The sequence below is a fragment of the Vitis riparia genome, chromosome 10, assembly GCF_004353265.1.
Source record: "Vitis riparia cultivar Riparia Gloire de Montpellier isolate 1030 chromosome 10, EGFV_Vit.rip_1.0, whole genome shotgun sequence".
NCBI lineage: Eukaryota > Viridiplantae > Streptophyta > Magnoliopsida > Vitales > Vitaceae > Vitis > Vitis riparia.
Window position 1 is genome coordinate 20,851,464 of NC_048440.1, and position 25,852 is coordinate 20,877,315.

Below are 25,852 nucleotides of genomic sequence, written 5' to 3' on the forward strand. Positions count from 1 at the left end.
CGGACATATATCATTCTCAGTTGATCAAACACCAACGTCAGAGAGATACAGTAATCCCAGCGGGTCGCGACATCAATAGATATTGAAGGATAATTCTTGCAATGATTTCTAATTTTTTGATTGATAATATCGCAAGGTACGAAAATGAAGCTAAAGGTTGTTAATCTAGGGTGTAAACGCTACTATAAGAAGAACAAGAAACTGCTCTATAAATTTCCTCGTGTTAGTCTTACATATATATATATATATATATATATATGCGTGTGTTTGGTATAGTTGATTTTTGAGAATATGGGCAATGTTGAAGGGATGAAGAAGTGAGTTGTTTGTTTTGATTTTGATGTTGAATTATGAACAAGAGAATTATGAGACCAGACTTTCATTGAGAAGGAAGACGCTGTGATAATCAAAGTAGTATGCTGCTACCTTGAGAAGATCAGAACGAAGCTTATCTGCAAAGGTGGTAATCCTATCAAGAGTATCGAGGTTATACCACCCGAGAAGCCACCGCCACCGCCACCTCCAGTACCAAGGTATTCAGCATTCATCTATCCAATTGGAGTGTGTTGTAAGTCATGCTATGAGGGATGTGGTGGTGGCTCCTGCCACCATGGATATGGGATTCCGCACCAATCACCATCTTATGATGGATATGTAAGGTTAGTGCCATCATATGGTTCCAACCTGGAAGATGCTCTTTTGATGAAGGAATGAAGATACTTAAAGTTAAATATATGGTAAAGAAAAACGAAAAAGTTAAGAGGAAGGAAGTTGATTGAAAGCAACTAGAGAGATACCTTAAGGGGGCCATTGTCAGCTGGGTGAGTAATAATTATGGCGGTTGCATATATAGGTCACTTTGGTCTATTTCATGGCCATGTGATCTCTCAAACTGGTACGATGACATCCTTTATGCTGATTCGATGTAATTCTAATAAAATTAAATATAATTAAAAAATGATTAACTATTTTTTATTAAGAGAAATTTGAGGAAACATTTTGTCATATAAATTTTTTTATATGTTTTCAATTTTTAATATTATAGGTTTCAATAAAATAAAATAGATAAATAAAAATTAAGAAATCATTTTTTCAAAAACTATATATTCAAATAAAAGCCTTAAAATTCAAATACACAATATCATAAATATAAACACCAAGTCAATCCTTAATTATCAAATGCTTTTGATATTAAAAAATATAAGTCACCTATTATCATGATTATAAGAAAACCAATAGTATTATTTATGTAAATATTAAAAAACCAGTAAATATCCCATCAATTAATAAAGTATCATGATAAAAAAATCAATTATTATCATCAATGTAAAAAGCGAAAGGAAAACAGGCCTAAGTGAGCTGTTTTGGGGCCAGATGGGACAGAAAGAGAAAAGCCAGAGAAAGTGATATAGGGATTTTGAGTTCCAAGGCAAAATAGGGATTGTCTGGGAAGAGAACAAAAAAAAGGGAAGAAAGGAGTGAGAAAGGGGAAAAGTTTTTTTAATAGGTGAGGGTGAGAGCTGAGAGAACAAAAAAAGGCAGGAAATGGAAAAAGATTCTAGAGAAAGCAAAAACAAAGCTTAGAGGAGCACTTTCAGGTACCATTTCCAGGCAGATTCCTTATTTATTCTCTTCATTACTCTGTTTTTCAGGCTTTTTGGTGGATTCTGATCACTGTTTGATTTGTTTGGAATGGATATGATGTTGCACTGTTTTTCTCTCATGTTTTGATCTGAAATGGCTCACTCTTCAGCGGAAGATGATTGAATCACTTGTCTTGGAACCCATTGATTTCAGCATGGAATGGGTTTTCATTTAATGAGCCATTTTGTTTTTTTTTTTTTCTTGATGTTATTTATACTCTTTTTTGGGTTGTTCATTTATCTGTATCTATATTTCTATCTTCATCTCTATATATCGAATTGCTTGTTTCGGACGGTGCTTCCTATTTTTTTTTTCTCTCGAGAATTTGATTTTTCGTCGACTGTATTTGGGAAATGGAGGCCGCTGAAAAGGTGAAGAAGGGTGCCAGAGAAAGGAAGGGCAGTGGTCCTAAGAAGAAACCAATATCTTGCCCCATCAAGGTTGGTCTTCAATTCCCGATCGATCGTATCGGCAGATACCTCAAGAAAGACCGTTATTCTCAGCGCGTTAGAACCAATGTCTCAATCTACTTTGTTGTCATGCTAGAGTACCTAGCTGTTGAGGTTTTGGAGTTGGCTGGAAATGGAGCATGGGATAACCAGAAACACAAAATAATCCCGAGGCATGTTTTGTTGGTTGTGAGACATGATAAAGAACTTGGGAAGCTTCTAGCTGGAGTCACAATTGCTCATGGTGGTGTCCTATTGAATATCAACCATGTTCTTCTACCAAAGAAGATTGACAAGGCAGCAAAGGAATCCAAGTTGCCATCCAAGGCCACCAAGTCTCCCTAAAAGGCTTAGTTTATCAATTGTGTTAGAGAAAGACTTTTCTTCTTATCTCTCTCATAAAACGCCACCAATGCTAACTTTAGTTTGTCATGGGGACAACATTTAATGAAGATACTATTAGAAGTCTCTATTTCCAATTTTCATCATTACTCAATTTTTTTTTCAGAAAAGTTGTGTTTTCATGGACCAATTTGTTAAATATATGGTTTTTGGAACCTAGGTTTATGAAATATGAAAAATATTTTTCAATGTGGAAACTTATATGGGTTTCATGCACTCTGAGCAGGTTGTCTTTTTTCTACCAAGATTGCCCCTCTTAGTATCCAGGTCAGCAACAACTGAAGGGCACGTCAGCACGGGCTGAAACTGAATGGGTTGAAAACTCCAAAATCAAATGTTGAGCTTCCCACAAAAATACCCTAGCCGACGGTTCTTTCTTCCCTCTTTCTCATTGTTGTCTTCACTCCGTCACCAAGGCGATTTGAGCTTCCCAGAAAAACGGTGTAGCCGACGCTTCAAGACCCTTGTCGACTGTTCTTTCTTCCTTCTCTCTTATTCCATACCCATTCCTCTCATCTGTCTTCACTTTGTCACCGAGGCGATTTGAGTTTCCCAGAAAAACGGTGTAGTCGACGGTTCTTTCTTCCCTATATCTCATTCCTTACCTATTCCTCTCAGCTGTTTTCACTTTGTCACCGAGGCGAAGCAGAGAACCGTGTAGAGTGTTAAAAAAGTTCTGTCATTTCAGTTGAGAAGGGCTTAATCCCATTTGTTTCATATCAGATTTTCTGTCTCGAGGTAACCCATTCCTTCCTTGTTTTGCATTTGCATTTACATTCACGTAAATATGTTGTTTGTGTGGGTTTTTTATGAACTAGGTGTGGCTCAAATGTTGGCATTTAGGAGTTGGTACTAAATTTTTAAATCTGTTCGTAATAAATCATCATCATTTTTTTTCAATTCCATGCGTTTTATGAGTTTTTACTGTTTTATTTGGATTGACAAATTCTCGAAAATCTGTTGTTTTGATATAAAATGAAGGCAAGAATATGGGTTGGGAATTGTTTTGCTAAAAACCCCATTTGTTTTTGTTGTGGTTTAGAATTGGGAAAAACATATTTTGAATTTGTTTGCCAAAAAAGGAATTTTTTTTCCCAAACTGTTTTTGGGTATTGGGAAACAATGCATTTTTAGTGAAACCCATTTATTGGATTGTGTTTTTGGATTGAGCTATGCAGTGGATGACCAAAAGGGAACATTTTTTCGGGATGAAGTTTTCATTTTGAGAGTGAAAAAAGTTCTTAAGAAATGGTGATTTTTAGATGGGAAAGTTGTTCCAAATTACTCTTAATTGTGTATTGTTTTTGAGAGCTATGCAGTGCAGTGCATCGACCAATTAGCATGTTTGAACCTTAATTGTGTGCATCAACCAATTAGCATGTTTGAACCTTAAAGTCTATGGAATCAACATGCATAATTCCTCAATTTTTCGTTGTTGTATTGTTTTTAACAAATCTTTATGTCAATAAGGAAATGGAAGAGGAGATGTTTTGTTACATTCATGAAGGTGGTGAGCTTGTTAAGACTGCTGTTGGTCCGTCGAATATAAGGGAGGTCGGACCAATTGCAGTGTTGTTAGCAAGAATATCTCACAATCTGAATTCGTTTCAAAAGTATGTGGTGAACTGAACTTGGATTCCAATTCCATTAAATTGGAATTCACAGTCAAGTTTGACCCATCATGTCTATTGCCACTGCATAATGATGGCGACATAGTCAATATGTTCAAATTCAACGACATGTTTTGTCATGTCTACATCTCCCAGTGTACTGAATGTGGTGATGACCTCATTTGCCATACTAGGTACCTAATGTCCTTCCACAATAATGTTCCATTTTGTATAATCGCTTTTCACACTTAGATTGATGGAGGATCAAATTCTTTCCTTATGTTTTTTGCAGTGGCCCAACCCCCATTGTTGCTTCAAACTCAGCTCATATTTCCTCTATTGGCGAGCCCCCATTACACATCTCTAATGAGTCGCCCACAATTCAGTCATTTGGGTTTTCCCAAAGATGTGCTATGACAAATACCGTTCAACTTCAACCAAGCCGGTTCGAACATTCAATTGTAGGTAGTGGACATACCTTCCCAAATGCGTCGGAGTTTCGAGATGCAATATATTTGATGTCTTTGGCTGGAAAATTTCGATATTCTTACAAAAGGAATAATCCAAAACACATGACCGTAGTATGCACAATTGAAGATTGTCCTTGGAAAATCACTGCGCGTGCAATAGGGGATTCAAACATTGTTCAAGTACACACATTCCGAAATGTGCATAACCATTGCTTGGAAGATGTTGTCTTGTCTCAGCCTTTAGTGAGATCTACGCGTGCATCGTTGGTCATTGATGATGTTATTCGATCTACTCCTGAATACCAACCACGCCAAATTTGTAAGGACTTTGTAAGGCAACATGGCATCCAGTTAACTTACCTACAAGCATGGCAAATGAAGGAGAAGGCTAAGAAGCGCATTTATGGACAACCCAAGAATTATTACAAATTGTTGCCATGGATGTGTGAAAGAATGCTTGCAACAAATTCGGGATCGAGTGTTGAGTTGAGTTATTCCGATGACGACCATTTTGAGAAGCTTTTTGTTGCTCATTCAATATCTATCGAAGGGTTTGTAAGGGGGTGTCGACCAATCATTGCAATTGATTCGGGCCATATGAGTGGGCCTTATGGCGGTGCTCTATTTTCAGCCACCGCCTACGATGCTAATGACTCCATGTTCCCCTTAGCCTTTGGAGTGATGAGCTCGGAAAATTATGAAGATTGGTTATGGTTCTTGGAAAAACTGAAGATAGTTGTGGGAAAGAAGGAAGTTATTATTATCTCAGATAGACATCCTGCTTTGCTTCGTAGTGTCCCTGAGGTGTTTGGCATTGAAAACCATGCTTATTGCTACCGTCACCTGAAGGAGAATTTTAGTAGTTTCTTGTCCAAGCATAACACACGAGGGAACAAGGGTAAAGAAAATGCATTGCAATTCCTAGATAGCATAGCGTATGGAAGGTTAGAACATGATTATAACGTTTCCATGTTTGAACTAAAAAATTACAACGAGGCTTTAGCCACATGGGTTGAAGAAAATGCGCCGCACCATTGGGCCATGTCAAAATTCCCAAAACAAAGATGGGATAAAATGACTATGAACCTTGCCGAGTCATTTAATGCTTGGTTACGGATTGAAAGACATCACTCTATTTGTAACTTTTTATTGGAGCACATGTCCAAGTTAGCTTCTATGCTTGTGAAGCATGAAGAAGAGTCCAAGAATTGGAAAGGGTGTATAGGGCCAAAAATTGAAGCTAAGGTGCAGGAAAATATTGCAAAGGGTACGGTGTATCCAGTCACATCGTTCAAGAATGGAGTATTTGGGGTATGTATCGGGAGAGCCTTGTTGAATGTAGACATTCTGAACCGTACATGCACTTGTAGGGGTTGGCAAATGTTGGGAATCCCTTGTGAGCATGCCACAGCCGTCATTATTTCCATTGGTCAAAATGTTACTGATTTCGTCGATGATTGCTACAAATACCCAATGCAAGAGTTGATATATGGGGGCTCTTTCTCCGGCATAGAGACCCATGGCATGCCTACTGTGGACGATGATGGTTTGGTTCGATCTATCACTGGGGAGGTGTTCTTCTCTTTAAAGCCTCCACATACAAAGCGCGCTCCCGGAAGGCCAAGGAAGAAGCGCATTGAGTCTCAATATCAAGATAAATGGACTGTTTATTGCTCTCGTTGTCATATGTCCGGCCACAACAGAAAAACCTGCAAAAATCCTTTGCCCTAAATGCATATCTGTCTACTTATTGCATTATGCTGATATTGTATTACTCTATTTCAACTCACTGGTTGTCACCCAATCATCGTTACTATTTGAATGTTTTGTGTTTTTCCATTCACCTGCAATGTTCATTGAGTTACATTATATTTCTCTGCTGATTCAGTTCTTTCACAAAGTTCGAACTATGTTTGCACCACATCTTGTTTTAATGGTATTTACTCAAATCCCATGTATTTGCTAAGATTACATTGGTTAAGCCATTTTAACCATACTGCAGTTTGTGTTCCCATGTATCATTTGGTGGCATCATTTAATTATCCGAAAATAAATACTTTGAATGAGTGGCATCATTTGTGTTCCCATGCACTCTAACAAAATTTATTTTTCACCACACTTCTTCATGGCTTGTGCAATACCAGCCACAACTGTACGCTAACAGTTTTTACTTTCTAGGTTTAATTAATTGCGCTTCCATTATATCCATCTGAACGAGACGGTCATCTTATTCTAGGCATGGCAACAGAAAGGAGGAAAAGGAAGGAACATGTCCCTGCAACATGTGCACATGTCGACAACACGGATTTCATTCAACAATGCATTCAATCTTCAATTTCACCTTTAATGCATATTTCCATATATTCTATTTTCCTATCACTGACCAATATTTAATTTTAACTGTAGGAAAAGCTCCCAAAGTCCCGATGTTCTGGAAGGAAATTCATCACTGTGATTGCGCGCTTACCACCATAAAAACACCAAGCCATCACAGATATGGGATTTGGGGGCCTGCTAACATTTACTTGTCGAGAGCTGAGATATGAGCTGTGCGGGTGGCTCATATCTCAATATGACTTTACCTACCACAAGCTTAAAATGGCAACTGGCAGTGCTGTCAATGTTAATGAACAACATGTCAGCCAAGTCATGGACATCCCTAACACTGGGGAAGACTTGGTTATTGTTAAGAGAACAGGCCCCTCCAACCTCACATACACTCTCAGGGTTTTGGAGCAAAACCTTGACAATCTGCCCGTTGGTGATGATTTTTTAAAATCATTTTTAATTTTTTCTTGTGCCACTCTGCTGGCATGTGGATGTATGCTATAAATGAACATAGATTTTCGTATTAGTTAAATGACCATAGTAGCTTAAATGTGGGATTGAGCTGAAACTTGTTCTTTTAATTCACAGTTGGAGCTGAAGCTGATGATGATGGGATTAAGCTGCTGTTGTCCGAAGTTAAGGGTAAGGATATAATAGAGCTTATTGCATCTGGAAGAGAGAAATTGACATCAGTGCCTTCTGGTGGTAGTGTTGCTGTTGCAGCTGTTGCGGCTAGTGGTGGTGATGGTGGTGGTGTAGCACCTGCTGCCACAGAACCAAAGAAGGAGGAAAAGGTGGAAGAGAAAGAGGAATCAGATGAGGTAAGCGTTCAATGATTGGGTTGGCACTAAAACCAGCACCTTAGTTTTATTGAGTCACATATCAGCTGTCCCTACTGGTCTTTTTGGCTACTCTTGGGATTCACTTTATGCATTTTAAGAGTAACTCTCTACTCCTTCATCATGCCTCAACAATGAGCTCTCCTTTAATTCCTGCATATAAAGTGGCATTCATATGTGTGGAGCCAGATGTGTGCTAGATTACCACAATTTTGGTCTCAGTTATCTTAGGATTGGGTTGCATGATTATGTTTTCCCAATGAGAAAGCACAACTAGATCCTACCTATGTTCTCTCAAATTAAGTAGAACCATGATGCTAGAAGCTTAGAACTTTGATGAGCTTCTGGATCTCTATCTTTGCTTACTTTATGTTTTATGGTTATTTTGACCTTTATATTATTTGAATGCTAGACTCACCTAACCCAACCAAGATGCCTTTGCCACTGGTCTAGAACATTTTTGGCTACAAACCTTAGATTTTAAAGCATTTTTCAGATTTGATGCTCTTTGCTATCTCTATCTCTGATTGGGAAAAAAAAAAAAATCTAATTTCCACATAAAAGGAATGGTTGTTATTTGGAGCATGAGACTTTAGTCTTTCATGAATACAGATTACAGAAATCCCTTTTTTAGTTTGATTATATGCAATTAAATTTGAGTACTTTTGGCTGCCCAAGTGTGGTTATGTAATGTGGAACTTGCATGAACCATCTTACTGCGCATGTAGCCTCTCCACTGTCCTGTCACTGCATTGGACTTTCACATAGAAAGCACACTGATTATGCCTATATAGCCAACCTTAACTGTATTAAACACATGCACAAATTTAATTCCTCAGGAACTGATATATCTTTCCTTTTGTTTCATTCATTGCAGGACATGGGCTTCAGTCTATTTGATTGATGGAATGGGATTTTGATTTTTTCATATGCTAAGATTTCTCAAATCTTTATACTATTTTGGGAATTCAGGGTTTTTTTTTTGAAGACGATTTGCTCTTTCATTTTTAACCACAATGATTTGCTAACTATGTTCAAGCAATTACCAGTAATTTAGTAATGACAGATTTTAATTTTTATTTATTTATTTATTGTGTATTTCAGAATTGACATAATCAACTAATTGCTAAATGATCCATCACTATTGGAAATTCAATATTGTTTTTTGCAGCAACCCTTCTCTGTTGCTAATAGGTTCAGAAGGTGAGGATTACATTTGAAGTAAGGATGCTATTTCAATATATTGATGTCAGTCTGTTGGAGTGCCTGAATCTAGCAATACGGAATGGAATGGTTGTTTATATGTTATCCCAGATTCACAAGAGGAAACTATCCCAGGGGAACTTTGGGGGATGCCACCACCCACCCAAGCTTGATTGTGTTGTTTAGTCCTCTCACCAGGGGTGACAAAACTGGAAATTACCCTCAAGTGAAGGCGCTTCCAGGCAGGTGAAATCATTCACTGTTCCACATTCTGCACACTTATTTTGAAATAAAAACCAAGGAAATTTCACACAAGAGAAGGGACCAATTACCAGGACGTTGGATTAAGTGGTAGATTGATCTTTAGGGTTGTTGGTCTTGTGGTAGCATTAAGGAAATTTCACACAATTTTGTGGGGGCTGCAACAAGACAGGTAGCCTAAGTGGTAGGATCACCTTTTCAACCAACCAACATTCAATCAAATCCATTGTTATTTGAGAAAGACAAACATATCATGCTGTGAACTAGTCCTTGAATTCAATGCCAGTTGTTTTTTGAAACTACTCAAGAGTGCCAGTTGTTTTATGTAACAACTCCGAGTGCCAGTTGTTTCAAAAACATATTTGAACAGGTTGCCTTCTGAAAACCCCAGCAGATTCTCATCATCAGTTTGAATCATCTCATTCTACCAATGGTCTAAGAGAAGGGCACCTCAAGAGAACATGATACACCATATCACTAGAAAATGGAAGCAGTAAGGTATACAATACTCATCAAATAGCCGCGCCACAGCCCACAAATGAACATGGAGGATGATTCCCACCATTTTTTTTTTTCTGAACAAACATGCAACTTTCTTGTGAAGACCTCACCAAATAAAAGAACAAGATCCAGAATGGTTCGTTAATTGAGCCATATAAAGGTTCCAACCACAAAGACGAAATGTCCTAGTGTTCAATCGTTTAAGCAAAACAAAAAAGGCAACAATTGAGTCCTACTATTTTGGTCGACTATCGCAACAACTCTTTCCACGTTCGTGGGAAACCACACCACAGCTCCCTCATCATTGCATTTCAAGCATTGTGACAGAGAATTCGTCTTTCCAACTGCACCAAAAAAGAATCAAAATGAGAAAAAAGTTCACAAACTCTCATCTACAACCACCTCAACCAGGATCCCCAAAGGGGACTGACAGGAATGGGGGCTCCATCTAGCCCGCATGAGAAAACATTGACTCGATATTAGTGGTTTGGGACACATCTCATGTCATACCGCATGAAAAAGTTCACACAGCCCACAATGCTTTGCAGATTATAGTATTCATGCTTGATTCCATTCACAAATTAACTCTGCTACCTGTAGAAAATGCTAGCACAAACCTAGGTATGAGCTAATCCCACATATGAAAGGGAAAGAGAATGCAGAATACTTATCTTTAGTAAGAAAAGTAATGCATTAGACACATGTCCCCATCCCATTATTAGTACCATGATGATTAACTACACATGCAGTCACAATGGTATTTTGCAATTCCTCAATTTTGTCAAATCCAAATTTAGCAAGGAAATGACTGAGAAAAGATTCAAACTATCAAGGTAGTACTTGAGGTACATTAAGGTAGTACCTGAAGACCATTAAGATAGTACCTTATGTGCATTAAGGTAGTACCTGAAATTTCTCATGATCATTAAGGTAGCTTATGTAATCATCAGAAATTTAAGGTACTACCTTAATACACATGAGGTACTACCTTAATGATCATGAGGTACTACCTTAATGTACCTCAGGTACGACCTTAAGGCACCTTGGAGAAATGTTGCTCTTCTATGACTTAAGCCACAATTAGTTCATTGCATTACATATTACAGCATGGCATTGTTATGTTCTTATAACTTACTCATTCGGTAGCTTATGTAATCATCAGAAATTTAAGGTACTACCTTAATACACATGAGGTACTACCTTAATGGTCATGAGGTACTACCTTAATGCACATCAGGTACTACCTTAAGGCAGCTTGGAGATATGTTATTCTTCTATGACTTAAGTCAGAATTAGTGCATTTCATTACATATTATAGCATGACATTGTTGTGTTCTTATTGCTTACTCATTCGGTAGCTTATGTAATCATCAGAAATTTGAGGTACTACCTTAATGCACATGAGGTACTACCTTAATGATCATGAGGTACTACCTTAATGCATATCAGGTACTACCTTAAGGAACCTTAGAGAAATGTTGCTCTTCTATGATTTAAGTCAGAATTAGTTCATTGCATTACATATTACAGCATGCCATTATTATATTCTTATTGCTCACTCATTCGGTAGCTTATGTAATCATAAAAAATTTAAGGTACTACCTTAATGCACATGAGGTACTACCGTAATGACCCTGAGGTACTACCTTAATGTACCTCAGGTACTACCTTAAGGCACCTTAGAGAAAAGTTGCTCTTCTATGATTTAAGTCAGAATTAGTTCATTGCATTACATATTACAGCATGCCATTATTATATTCTTATTGCTCACTCATTCGGTAGCTTATGTAATCATAAAAAATTTAAGGTACTACCTTAATGCACATGAGGTACTATCGTAATGACCCTGAGGTACTACCTTAATGTACCTCAGGTACTACCTTAAGGCACCTTAGAGAAATGTTGCTCTTCTATGATTTAAGTCAGAATTAGTTCATTGCATTACATATTACAACATGCCATTATTATATTCTTATTGCTCACTCATTCGGTAGCTTATGTAATCATAAAAAATTTAAGGTACTACCTTAATGCACATGAGGTACTACCGTAATGACCCTGAGGTACTACCTTAATGTACCACAGGTACTACCTTAAGGCACCTTAGAGAAATGTTGCTTTTCTATGATTTAAGTCAGAATTAGTTCATTGCATTACATATTACAGCATGCCATTATTATATTATTATTGCTCACTCATTCGGTAGCTTATGTAATCATAAAAAATTTAAGGTACTACCTTAATGCACATGAGGTACTACCTTAATGACCATGAGGTACTACCTTAATGACCCTGAGGTACTACCTTAATGTACCTCAAGTACTACCTTAAGGCACCTTGGAGAAATGTTGCTCTTCTACGACTTAAGCTACAATTAGTTCATTGCATTACATATTACAGCATGCCATTGTTATGTTCTTCTTGCTTACTCATTCGATAGCTTATGTAATCATCAAAAATTTAAGGTACTACCTTAATGCACATGAGGTACTACCTTAAGACCCTGAGGTACTACCTTAATGTACCTCATGTACTACCTAAATGGACATTCAAGAAATGTTGTTCTTTTGTCAATATTTTGTTGTGACTATTAATTTAAGTAAACAGTTGTTTTCCCATTTTGGTATTCATTTGGATTTTGAAGGGTTGTGGTTGGATATGGAATGTGATCATGTGAACCAATTGTTTTTTGGTTTTGTAACATATATTTATTAAGCCAAATATTAAGAACATGATGAAATACCAGATCATCACTTAATATTATTATTAGTATTAGTATTAGTATTAGTTTTTTAATTATTATTAATATAATAATTTGTAATAACATTATTGATAATCAAGAGCAATTTTTTAAAAGCGCCACAAAATGATGAGCAAATGGGTAGTTGACATTTTATGGGTTGTGCATTCTCATCATATCCGGCCAAGGTTGCCACATAAATATGTCACCACACGACCCATGTTGCACCCACTCTCTGATATCAAACCTTAAGATTTGTCTTTATTTTTCATGAGACGATTTTATCAGATTTTTATTAACTGAAAGAAAAAAAACTCGTGATATGTAACAAAGAATTATCTCAGCACATGACAATCTAAAAAAATCACCAGTGCCAATAGTCTTCAATGATTCATTACGAATACCATCCAATGTCTTCACCATCACCCATGACACCTGAATTTGTCACCATGGTTTGTAACATTCTACTTCAACAAAGGATCATTATTTTTGAACTATATTTGGAGAGGACACTGGGATGGAACAGGGAAAAAATTGAAAGGATATGTAACAAATGCCTTATCTCTATTAGGATTTCTTGTATAAAACAAAACACAAACATAGTCCTTAGAATTTGTACATCAGCAAAATGTTTCTAATATAGTCAACAAACCAAAGAAACCTCCAACCTACCTATAACATTGACAGAAGATGCCCCAGAATAATGAACAACTCCTTTCCTACTCCCTTTCCTATACAATATTTCACATTAATGAACAACCCTAATTTTGATCATATGGTAAACCAAGTTTGCTTCATACAATCCGAAGAAAGAGGATAACATATGACTCATTCTGATATTACTCCCTCTCGTAAGCTATAGGAACAGCATCACCATGCAGTCTTTCTTTCCCTTACGCGTTGCCCATTGTTGTACATAAAGTTTTGACATTCAACATCACCATACTGTCACTGTTACAATGGGATGTTGTATACTTAATAAGATACAATAAATATAGAACATAAATAATGGTTTTAGAATGGGAACAAAATCACATCATCACATAACAGGATATGAATTCAGTCATTTGTGGACAAACTACAATCAAGTATTGCTTTATATGGTAAGTAGCATCAGATAGGAAAAAACTTATCATCAACCATGAAGTCACAAATGACAGGAGGCCATAATTTTATCTCTAACAGTGTATTGTTCATTGAGCACTAGTTCCACAACTAGCTGGAGTCTGTACATGTTCAGCTTGTCCTACAGAAATGGGAAAAACTTATTTCATACTGTTTTTTTTTTTTAAAAAAAAACAAAACCAATTAGGATGTAAACCAGCTCTAACCTCTACCACTGAAGTAGTTAAGGTCGCCCTATTCCAAAATTCCATGAAGTTTAGTGCAAGAATACCACAGTCGAACCTATAACACATCACATTTAGGCTTGTCATGTAGATGATAGAAATCTAAGAAAAAAAATTCACCTCAAATGTCCGTTTTGGTTAGAATATATGAATATTTTACCCATTCAGTTGTTGCACAAGGTGTGGTTGGACATGCACAAAAGTCGAGACATCTACGTCCATATGAATTCTATATGCATGCAGTGCTTTATTGATTGCCATAGATAATCGCCTTGTTGCAGCACTAATACTGTTTCCTCACCTCAAGGGCAAAGATGAAAGAATTTCAACTGTTCCAGCTGCAAAATTAACAACATGCACGTGCCAGTGATTGTTCTCACAAACCGGGATGAACATTTGCATTATCATAAAAGAGTTATTACCTTTTATGTTATAAGATAATAGTCATGTCCAATGCCATTGCATATATTACTATGGAAATGAAATTTAACAACCGTTATTTACCATGTCACATGTCCCCAAATCATGGCCCAATATACCAGCATCCAGATACATGCGACATCTATCCATGATCACCTGGCTGGTTGCATTTGTTTTCAAGTTGGTCAGAATCACCTGTTCACGGGTGGGGTTAATCAATACAAACATCAACAAATGCTATTCTATTTTGAGACTATGTCAATTTAGGATATTAGAGGGTTCACCGAGAACGAAGGATCAAAATAGTGTGTGCACGTTGGTGGTGCTTGCTGTCCATTCATCATGCGACAGACAATCGCCACAATCTGGCAAAGTTGTGGAAATGAACATATTTTACAACCCCATCAACACTTTATACATTATATGACCTATTAATTTTGAATTTAATTCAACATAAAGATAAGTAACTTACTACTGAATTAACCCATCGCCCTGTATTTAGACAAGAAATTTCTTCTCGGGTAATGTACATCCCATACATCTCGCATAAAATCTCGCTACAATGATTGAAAATGAATTATGTCATAATGATGCAAAGTTATTCACATATTAAATGATTGCAAGAATTATTTTTAGAAAAATGAAATGTACCTAGGATCACCAATTTCTGCCAAAGCGTAATCCGCTACTACCCGATGAGCATGGGGGATTTTAGGGAATTGTTTAACACATTGGGTGACAAATGGACTTTTGCAAGTGGGAGGACGCTTCACAATCCTTTTACCAGTCCGCTTAAATCTCTTGATAGATGAAGGTTTAATGGCTTGATTACCACTCCCACCTACCCTATCACATTCTCGCGCTTCTTCTATTGTTACTTGTGGTGGAAATGATGCCTCTGCATGAGACTGTGGGGCCATTGGCTCGGAATGAGTGGCTTTTGGTGACGGTTCCATTCCAATTGGAGAATGGGGGGTTGGTGCGAGGCTATCTTGTGGTTCCATTTCGTCAGCTGACGTCTGCTTGCCCGGTGTTTTGCGCATTGGTTGATATTCAGCGTGGTGCTCTGCTTTTGGGCAAGGGATTGAAGATATCCCCTCTGATCCACTTCGGCTGGAACGTAGTGCAGCAACATCCCGCGCCAGAGAGGAAGCTAATCGTAGCATACTCTCCGATGTGTCAATGACACGGGCTTCAATAACCTATTACATAGTGGAAAACAGAATAGTTTTAGAATACTATTGTATGCATTGTATTGAAGAACTTGTATGAGTGGTTAGTGAAGAAGAACTACCTCTGTAGCATCGTCATCAGCTGTAGAGGTTGAGGCTACTGATGGTACATTCATATTGGCTGTGCTTTGTGCTCGCTCCTGTGCCTGTGTCTTGCATCATTATTTCAATGAGAGAATCAACAAATTGGTTATTACTGGTGCGAGGCTAAATGGTAATTTAACCAGTAGGGAAAGCTTTGTTGAGTTAGAGCATACATGCACATATCCATAACCACCGAATGTTGATATTTCAGCTGCTAATCGGCGTTTCATTACATCGTCAGTCCATGCAGCAGCTAGCGGGCTGGTCACTTCAACATTGACTGATGGCATGTAGAAGTATGCTATGTAGAACAGCTGTCCAAGGGTAGTATATGAAACAAGGAGCATTAAAAGAGCAAATTGCAGTAAGCATGACATTCAAATTAAAATGTAAACTAAGTTCATACTAATTGCAAAAGGGGTTGGAGCCTAAACTGTACCTGGAGGAACATGAGGCAGCCCCGGATCTAAGTAGGCTGCTTTTGTCGATATTCCTTGATTCCATCTTCTAAGTGTTTCAGCAGAAACTTTGCCCAATTCCTTTGGACACCAACATCACCATCCCATATGGTGTCCCAAAGGTCATGGCTTCCTTCAAGCTTAGAGTTAGGTGCCAGTAGAGTGGCACATGAAAAAATTAAAAATGATTTTAAAAAATCATCACACACGGGCAAATTCTCAAGGTTTTGCTCCAGTGCCCTGAGAGTGTATGTGCGATTGGACGGGGCTGTTCTCTTAAGGATAACCACGTCTAGCCCGGAGTTAGGGATGCCCATTACTCTGTTGACATGTTCTTCATTAACAGTGATAGCATTGCCGGTTTCCATATTAAGTCTATGGTAGGTAAAGTCATATTGAGATATGAGCCACGTGCATAGCTCATATCTTAGTTCGCGACAAGCAAAAGTCAGTAGGCCCCCAAAGCCCATCTCTCTAATGGCTTGCTGTTTTTCAGGGGCTAGCCGTGCAATGGCATTTATGAATTTCTTCCTAGAACATCGGGACTTAGGAAGCTTAACCTACAGTTAAAATGAAATATGGGTTAGTGACAAAAAAAATCCAATATATGCAAATTTCCAATTAAGCTGAATTTGAAGATTGGAGCCATTGTTCAATGAAATCTGTTTTGCCGACCTATGTGCATGTTGGTGGAACATGCTCCTTCCTTTTTCTCTTTTCTGTTGCCATGTGTATAATCAGTATGTTTGGATGGCGATACTGAATCGGTGAGTTTCGAAACCTACAAAGTAATCAATGGCCTTATGAACATTGAAGCCTATGGATATGAAAGCTGTACAAAGGAGTAAAAATGAGACACGTATGAGTTCAAATAGTTCCTGTATAGCATTTCCTATTTCCATCTTCTAAAAGAGATCTCTAAATCAATATCAATTACTAATCAACAAGAAGAGTAACATATACTAACCAAAAATATTTGAAGAAATGGGTCGTGAATTTAAACTATACATATAAAACAAATACAAAAAAAAAAAAACAATGAAAACGTTAGCACTTATTTCGCTCTCAGAAGAAATACATCATCCCGAAAAAATGTTCCCTTTTGGTCATCCATTGCATAGCTCAATCCAAAAACACAATCCAATAAATGGGTTTCACTAAAAATGCATTGTTTCCCAATACCCAAAAACAGTTTGGGAAAAAAAAATTCCTTTTTTGGCAAACAAATTCAAAATATGTTTTTCCCAATTCTAAACCACAACAAAAACAAATGGGTTTTTTAGCAAAATAATTCCCAACCCATATTCTTGCCTTCATTTTATATCAAAACAACAGATTTTTGAGAATTTGCCAATCCAAATAAAATAGTAAAAATTCAGAAAACGCATGGAATTGAAAAAAAATGATGATGATTTATTACGAATAGATTTAAAAATTTAGTACCAACTCCTAAATGCCAACATTTGAGCCACACCTAGTTCATAAAAAAACCCACACAAACAACATATTTACGTGAATGTAAATGCGAATGCAAAACAAGGAAGGAATGGGTTACCTCGAGACAGAAAATCTGATATGAAACAAATGGGATTAAGCCCTTCTCAACTGAAATGACAGAACTTTTTTAACACTCTACACGGTTCTCTGCTTCGCCTCAGTGACAAAGTGAAACCAAATGAGAGGAAAAAGTAAGAAATGAGAGATAAGGAAGAAAGAACCGTCGACTACACCGTTTTTCTGGGAAGCTCAAATCGCCTCGGTGACAAAGTGAAGACAGATGAGAGGAATGGGTATGGAATGAGAGAGAAGGAAGAAAGAACCGTCGGCTACACCGTTTTTCTGGGAAGCTCAAATCGCCTTGGTGACGGAGTGAAGACAACAATGAGAAAGAGGGAAGAAAGAACCGTCGGCTAGGGTGTTTTTGTGGGAAGCTCAACATTTGATTTTGGAGTTTTCAACCCGTTCAGTTTCAGCCCGTGCTGACGTGCCCTTTAGTTGTTGCTGACCTGGATACTAAGAGGGGCAATCTTGGTAGAAAAAAGACAACCGGCTCAGAGTGCATGAAACCCATATAAGTTTCCACATTGAAAAATATTTTTCATATTTCATAAACCTGGGTTCCAAAAACCATATATTTAACAAATTGGTCCATGAAAACACAACTTTCCCTTTTTTTTCTCTATTTTTTTATCCGCCAGCCATGATATGAAAAGCCATTTTTTCCTATGCTCCATTTTCCACCGTCTGATTTAGGTGCCTTACTTCTCCACTTGCTTTGATTATGAATCATTCCATAATTCTTCATATTTGATATCGAAGTGTAATTTTCCCAAATTTTTAATTTTCAAATTTAATTTTCAAAACTATGATTTATTTTAAATTTAATTTTCAAAACTCCAATTTTTAAAACTAATTTTCAATTAATTTTCAAAACTTCGATTTCTTTCCAATTTAATTTTTCAAAACTCCCATTTTCAAGTTTATTTTTCAAAACTTTGACTTCCCAAACTTTAATTATTTTCAAATTTAATTTTAAAAATTTCTATCTTTAAATAATTCTTCAAAATTTTGATTTTTAAATTTAATTCTCAATTTCCAAAATTCCAATTTTCACATTTATTTATTTAATCATTATTATTTTCGTTATTAGTATTATTATTCTATTCTATTCATTTATTTATTTATTTTTAAATTTTCATATTTAAATAACTCTTTAAAATTCCGATTTTCAAATTTAATTTCCAATTTCCAAAATTTCAATTTTCACATTTATTTATTTAATCATTATTATTTTTGTTATTATTATTATTCTATTTATTTATTTATTTATTTTTAAAATTTCATCTTTAAATAACTGTTCAAAATTCTGATTTCCAAATTTAATTCCTAATTTCCAAAATTCCAATTTTCACATTTATTTATTTAATCATTATTATTTTCTTTATTATTATTATTATTATTATTATTATTATTATTATTTTATTTATTTATTTTTAAAATTCCATCTTTAAATAATTCTTCAAAATTCTGATTTCCAAATTTAATTCCCAATTTCCAAAATTCTAATTTTCACATTTATTTATTTAATTGTTGTTATTTTCGTTACTATTGTTATTGTATTTATTTATTTATTTATTTTTAAAATTTCATCTTTAAATAATTCTTCAAAATTCTCAATTTCCAAAATTCTAATTTTTACATTTATTTATTTGATCATTATTATTTTCGTTATTATTATTATTCTATTGTGGACCCCGCATTTCGACTCAATGCGTTTCCCACTCGATGGTGAGCTCGATTTTTATTTTGAAAAATTGATTTTTATTTATTGTTTGAAAAATGACTTGGAGTCGCCACTTATTTTTGTTTTATTTTTAAAAGGGTAAACAAAATAAGAAAGAAAAACCCTAAGTGTGACTCCTTATTTGGAAAAGGTGATCTACGAAAAACCGGATTGGGTTCGGGGGTCAGGTTACTTATCGGGAAGGTACGGTAAAGACCGTAGCACCCCTCTAAGTCCCTAAAGACGGGTCTCTACTAATAAAATGAAACAACCATGGCATCTAATAAAGAAATCAATGAATACCCGAATTGATCATGCACATATGGGAATCAAAACATGTATATAGAAAGACCAAAGTGGGAATAGATACGTACCTGGGCAACAAGCCGTTATGTGCTATCAAGATAGGAGATTAGCGCGCAATTAAAGAATAATTTCATGCATGTCATAGAGTAGAACAAATCAATCATTCATGGCAATTAAATCAGTCAATCAATCAATCAATCAATTATAAATTCACTTATGTCGGGCCCCCACCAAAGCCCGTTTATTTTTGAGTGAATCAATTTCGTAAATTCTATAATTAAGAATTACGAAAATAAATTCACAATTATTTTAAAACATTTTAAAAATCAAAGACAATTTGAAAATGGCTTGCCGGAAAGGAAAGGACAACCAATTTTATTGAAAGAAATGAGATTTTTGGGTCCTAAAAAATTCTAAGATTGAGAGATTGAAAAATTGAAATTATTTGAGGATTGAAAATCTAAAAAAAATAAAATTGTTCGGAAATTGGAATTTAGGGAATTATTTTTAAAATCAAAGATGAAATAATTGCTTAAGGACAGGTGGCCCTAAAGATGGCCATGCAGACCATGCAGTGAGGTTGGATGCTTGAGTAGTAGCTTGATTCAGGCTATGGCACTGTGGGGCCCTGATTGCTATTGGGATCCCAGTCAAATAATGATCTTAGTGGGGACCACCCAACTTGCAGGATGAGACTGTCATAAACAAATCCATTGAGCTTATCGATAGCTCTCTCAGCATCTTCCTTGTTGACAAAATTAGCATACCCAAAGCCTCTGCTCAAATCAAACTTGTGGTCAATGGCAACATAAACACGGGTTGGTGGCTCAAAACGGCTAAATAGTTCACGCAAGTCAGTTTCATGAGTGTCCTCTGAGAGATTGCCGACCCGGATAACATTTTCCTCATTCCTAGACACTGCCACGTCTTCATTTTCACCAGTGGATGTATCAAGGGACTTGAGGTTCTTGTGCTTGCTGGACTCTTCTATCTCAATGCATCGAACTTCCTCTCGTGGCCAACGTAGTAATGGAGATAGATCCACAAATGGGGCATCAATATTTAGAGTCAAGAACGCATCAACAGATTGATACACGCTGGGAGAATAGAGCAACAGTACGTATTAAAATAGTGATAGATTATCCTGAAGGTGAGATGCTGATGCTGGCAGTTTCATTGCGGCGATTGCTCCACCTGAAGCCCTTCCTTACAGAGCTCGCGCTGGGTTCAATGATGCTGTACATAGGTTGGTGCTCCGTTCTGATTAACTCCACTTAGCAAATTCTTCTTCCGGAACCAGCGGCTTCTTTTCAGCATCAGGATGTTCCTTAATGTAGCTGCCCCACATGTTAAGGTCCCGAAGTCTTACAGTCTTATCCAAAGAATTGCCAAACTGCAATGTTTATATACTATTTGTTCCTTTCAAACAAACCACATCTCTCTGGTATGATTCCAAAATAGCCATGCCATTTAGCATCGCATCTGGATGTGCCTCTGGATAACTTGCACCAGACTGAAACGGACTCTGAACTGCAGTTGTTGCAGATCTGAGAACACGGATGCTTGCGTGAGAGGGCATTCATTGACTGATCATGCTGGTCGCGGAACAAACAGAGCTTGGCGGAGTCAACTATACATTACAGAACCGCAATCGACTCACTACAGAAATCACAGGGCACCCTCTCATCGTTACTGGGTTTAAGAAGTATCATTTTTCGAAGGAGAACCAATGACGAGGAGGGCGATATCAAAAGCGAATTGTTCCAAGGTGCTGGATATGGTGAGCTTAAAAAGATGAGAGCATGGGTAACTCAGGTGGTGATATGGAATTTTTTGAGGAGGCTTGGGAATAATGATGAGGAATCGTGTGCATGAGTTGCATGCATGTGAGAGGATGTGAAATAGGTGAACGGAAAGTTAATAGTGGAGGATGATGAATGGTGGAGAATAGTAAGACGAATGGGTATTATGGGTATGGAGGGTGAAATGGGCAGTGTAGGTGAGTGAGGAATGGGTATGGTGATGTGCGTGGGCATGGGATGAGTGGTGGATAATGGGTATTTGGATGCAGAGAGAATGAAGGCTATGACGGGAATGGCTTTGCTTAAGTCGTGATTGACAACGAGATGCAACTGCCTTCATGTGATGCATGGATAGAGGAGCTTTCACGTCAAGAAGCGACAAAGAAAGAACTTGGGTATGGCCTGATTGGCGCGCTGATGATGGCGGAGGCGTTTCGCCGCCGGCGGCTTGAGGACAGCTTTGTTTGCTGTTTGACGATTAAGAAAATAGGTAGGTGGTGGCGAGCATGTTAATGGGTCAGCTTTTGTAGGGTCCAGAATGCACAACCTGGAGCGTGTAAAATTGGGCAGTTTTTGGCTTCAGCTGCCACTACTCCACATCATGAGCCAGAGGCAATTTTTATCTTCACATTTATCACATCAGGGTCGTAAACATCATGGAGTTGAAGCATCATTTTGAAGCATGTATCTGTAATATCATCATTCTGATCTGAGCTGGTTCCTGGGTGAAATCTCCTCTGACCAGTGGCACAATCACGACTAAATCTTGGAAAACCCCATAGTTATCAAAATTATCCCAGAATATCATCATGAGATATGAAGAAATTCCGTCCATCCATTAAAAACATTCATCCATTTTAGCAATCAACTCAACAATTACACACTCAGTAGGTAATCGGACCAACTGGGATGCTCAGTTCTTCACGCGCGCCAGCAGCAAAGGAACAAAAATGGCAGAAAAGGATCCAAAGCCAAAAAAAACGAGGGAAGGATAAAAGAGGAATAAAGCAAAAAAAAAAACATGATTGTATCAAGCCTCATTTCAGGTGATATCCATGGGCTGATACAGGCGAGGAGATCTCAAGCCAAAGTCGCAAAATACGTGAAAAACAGAGTTCTATTAACTCCAAGCCAAACCACAAAGATAACAGCAAAAATCTATAACAACAAGAAGGAAGTGATCCAGAAAATCAAGAGTTTCCAGCATATAATCGATCCCAAACTGATGAGTTATGCAAAGTAAACCAAAATGAGAAGAATATGAATCAAAGAAAGCAAGAAAATCGCCTCAAACTCACCTGCAGCTGCTCTCTTCTCCTGTTCTCTCCTTCTTCAAGCTTCAACCTCAAAAATCCATGGAAACAGCAAGCTCCCTTCTCTCTCTAGTAGCTTCCCCAGAGAAAATACTCTCAAGCTCTCCTTGAATATTCTCCTCTCTAAGCCCCAAACAGCCTACTCTCTTCCTCAGCTCCCAGAATCCCCTCTCCTTTTTCTCTCCAGACCTTTCAAAGCTCTCTACTACTTTTCTCTTTTTCTTCTTCTCTCTAACCTTTTTCCTCTCTCTTTCTCCCGGAATCTCCTTTTTCCTCCAAAAACTCTCTCCTACTCTCACCCGTCCCGAAGCCCTCAAAAAATATCTTCCCACGGTCAGACGACACCACCTTCCTGCCAAAAGTGCCTCTGCACCAATCAGCGCCTACCTCCTCTAACAGAAAAAATACGTGCCTCACTACTGCCAGAATATCCCCATGCAACGTGTCAATCCCTGATTTCTTACCTCTAAGATCACTCCTCTCATGCCACCCTCTCATACCAGCTGCCAAAAGCTCCTCAAAGTGGTCCAAATAAGCCCTCAAATATCCTAAAGACTTATAGACCAAAACGAGGGTCTACATCTATTTATTTAATTATTTAAAAAATCCATATTTCATAACTCTTCAAAAACCAGCATGGAACATCCAAAAAACAGATACATTTCCATCATGAATATTCTGTTCACCCCGGTTTTTAACATGGCCTTGTTTGGGGCCAATTAAGTGATCTTGGTTCTGGCACTGGAAAACTCTGCAACCCTCTTGGTACTTTGTAATCTTTCAGGTTCTAAAACAATTCTGCAAGTTGTGCAGTGTCTCATGTGTCTGCAATCCACATCCAAACATCGACACCGTTGTCATAACTTGCGGTCGATGTATCTTGGACACCATCCTTTCCCCATTCAATCAAATAAAACCATTATTCAAAGATGCCTTCATTTCCCAATATTACAATTCTTTACAAAAAGTGAAACCCCAGCACTGCACTAAAATATTTATTTCATTTGAAGTTTGCTGGTGGCATTAATGAATATCTGGGGACACGTGTACGGTTCCCACGTGGGGGTGCAGGATCCATAATTGCACCTCATGAACATATAATTTTTTTAATGCAAGGAAGGAAGGAAGGTGAGATGGGTCGATCAAAGCCTTCACATGCAGTCAAAGATGGTGGAGTCAGCAATTGTGGGCCATCCAAGATATAGACAAAATTGATGAATAAATGAAATTCATCATGCAACGTGGCGACAATGATTGGCCTGACCTCTAAAGATTCAAAAAAAGATTGGTCATATTATAAGTGGCCACCTCAGCCTAACCTCCCCCGTTCTCACCGGATAAAACCACTCTTTCTCTTCATCCTACTAAATTTTGATCGGATCCCCATCATCACTCACTGCTCACAGCCATGCCAGAGGTTACGACTATGAGGCTGTGGCTTTAATCTCTCCAATCCCTTCACACCCATTTGATTTTTCTCATCTGAATTTCATATTTTTTCTTGGCTATTTCTTTTTTATTTTTTATTTATATTTTTTTTTGGATATCTGCCATATCTTTCGGGGTTTGGCCTTTCGTTCTTGATTATCCATGTCAGAAAAAAATATTTTCTCTTCACCACTGGCATTGGATAATTCTTCTAATCATTTCTAATTCTTTGATTGATAATATTGCAGGTTACGACTATGAGGCTGAGGGTTGATCTTGGGTGTGACCGCTGTTACAAGAAGATCAAGAAACTGCTCTGCAAATTTCCTGGTGAGAGTCTTATATATATGTGTTTGGTGTAGTTGAATTTTTAGGTTTTGTGAATGTTGAATGCATTTTGAGATTGTGGGCAATGTTGAAAGGATGAAGAATTGAGTTGTTTGTTTGGATTTTGGTGTTGAATTTTATGAACAAGAGAAATACGAGAGCAGGCTTTCTTTGAGAAGGAAAACACAGTGACGATCAAAGTAGTATGCTGCAGCCCTGATAAGATCAGAGACAAGCTTATCTGCAAAGGCGGCAAAACCATCAAGAGTTTTGAGATTATAGTACCGGAGAAGACAAAACCCCCGCCGGAGAAGACAAAACCCCCGCCGGAGAAGACAAAACCCCCGCCGGAGAAGCCAAAACCCCCGCCGGCGCCGGAGCCGGAGGATTCACCAACGCAGCCGGCGACGCCCAAGCCTCCGCATCCGACTACAGTAGTAGGTTACCCACCATTCCTGCCAGTTGATCACCCGCCGCCGGCGCCGGCGAAGGCGCCGGAGAATCGTGATCTGGGGCATGGTGGCCCATGCCACCATGGCGGCCCATGCCACCATGGCTATGGTATTCCACACCAACGACCATCATCCTATGATGGATATGTGAAGCTAGTGCCATCCTATGATGGCTGGCCTTCTGGGTGTCGCTGCAACAGGAGCTATGGCTGCCGCTGTGAATACTTTACTGAAGAAAATCCAGCATGCACCATCATGTGAATGGCAATCCATGTTGATTGTCTTTATCTGGATCTTTAATCCCTTTCCTCAGTGGGGTGTTGAATCAGTTCTTTTGGGAGCATTTGGGGTTCTTTCTTTTTCATAACATAAAGGTTGTATAGGCAAAAGCATTAATAATAATGTTGGTGCCCTAATGTTTGTGGATCAATAGATGTTGGTGATTGTTATGGTATTCATCAAGTAATAAGTCTTTCTATAATCATTTGCTTTCCATAGTGTATCTCACTTTCCTTTCTCCTTTCTTAGAGCTACCTTCTGCAAGTCAATTTCTTCGACAGGGGTCTTAGAAAAGGCTCTTTTGATGATCACTGAATAAGCATCCAATTTTCACTGTTCATTGCTTGTCTAGGCAGAAAACAGCCATTTCTTTAAGACATCCTGAATGTTCCAACACTCAAAATACCTCAAAAACCGGTATGGAACATCCAAAACAGATGAAACAGGCACATTTCCATCATGAATATTCTGTTCACCCCGGTTTTTAACATGGCCTTGTTTGGGGCCAATTAAGTGATCTTGGTTCTGGCACTGGAAAAACTCTGCAACCCTCTTGGTACTTTGTAATCTTTCAGGTTCTAAAACAATTCTGCAAGTTGTGCCGTGTCTCATGTATCTGCAATCCACATCCAAACATCGACACCTTTGTCATAACTTGCGGTGGATGTAATC

General features: G+C 37.7%; 4 protein-coding genes across 4 annotated transcripts; all 4 read left to right on the forward strand.

Moving 5' to 3' along the window:
• Positions 1–1,997: 1,997 nt before the first annotated feature.
• On the forward strand, positions 1,998–2,438 carry LOC117923741 (histone H2A-like). The gene has a single exon (XM_034842175.1). It carries the CDS (start codon positions 1,998–2,000, stop codon positions 2,436–2,438), a length of 441 nt encoding a protein of 146 aa, XP_034698066.1.
• A 1,530-nt stretch (positions 2,439–3,968) lies between these two features.
• On the forward strand, positions 3,969–6,306 carry LOC117923216. Its single transcript, XM_034841442.1, has 2 exons — positions 3,969–4,108; positions 4,398–6,306. The coding sequence occupies exons 1-2, from the start codon at positions 3,969–3,971 to the stop codon at positions 6,304–6,306; spliced, it is 2,049 nt and encodes a 682-aa protein (XP_034697333.1).
• Positions 6,307–7,071: 765 nt separating this feature from the next.
• LOC117923217 (60S acidic ribosomal protein P2A-like) lies at positions 7,072–8,670 on the forward strand. The gene is made up of 3 exons (XM_034841443.1): positions 7,072–7,336; positions 7,486–7,724; positions 8,620–8,670. The coding sequence occupies exons 1-3, from the start codon at positions 7,072–7,074 to the stop codon at positions 8,644–8,646; spliced, it is 531 nt and encodes a 176-aa protein (XP_034697334.1). The 3' UTR covers positions 8,647–8,670.
• Positions 8,671–24,017: 15,347 nt separating this feature from the next.
• On the forward strand, positions 24,018–25,396 carry LOC117923740 (protein PYRICULARIA ORYZAE RESISTANCE 21-like). The gene is made up of 3 exons (XM_034842174.1): positions 24,018–24,111; positions 24,371–24,452; positions 24,600–25,396. The coding sequence occupies exons 1-3, from the start codon at positions 24,103–24,105 to the stop codon at positions 25,160–25,162; spliced, it is 654 nt and encodes a 217-aa protein (XP_034698065.1). The 5' UTR covers positions 24,018–24,102; the 3' UTR covers positions 25,163–25,396.
• Positions 25,397–25,852: the final 456 nt, after the last annotated feature.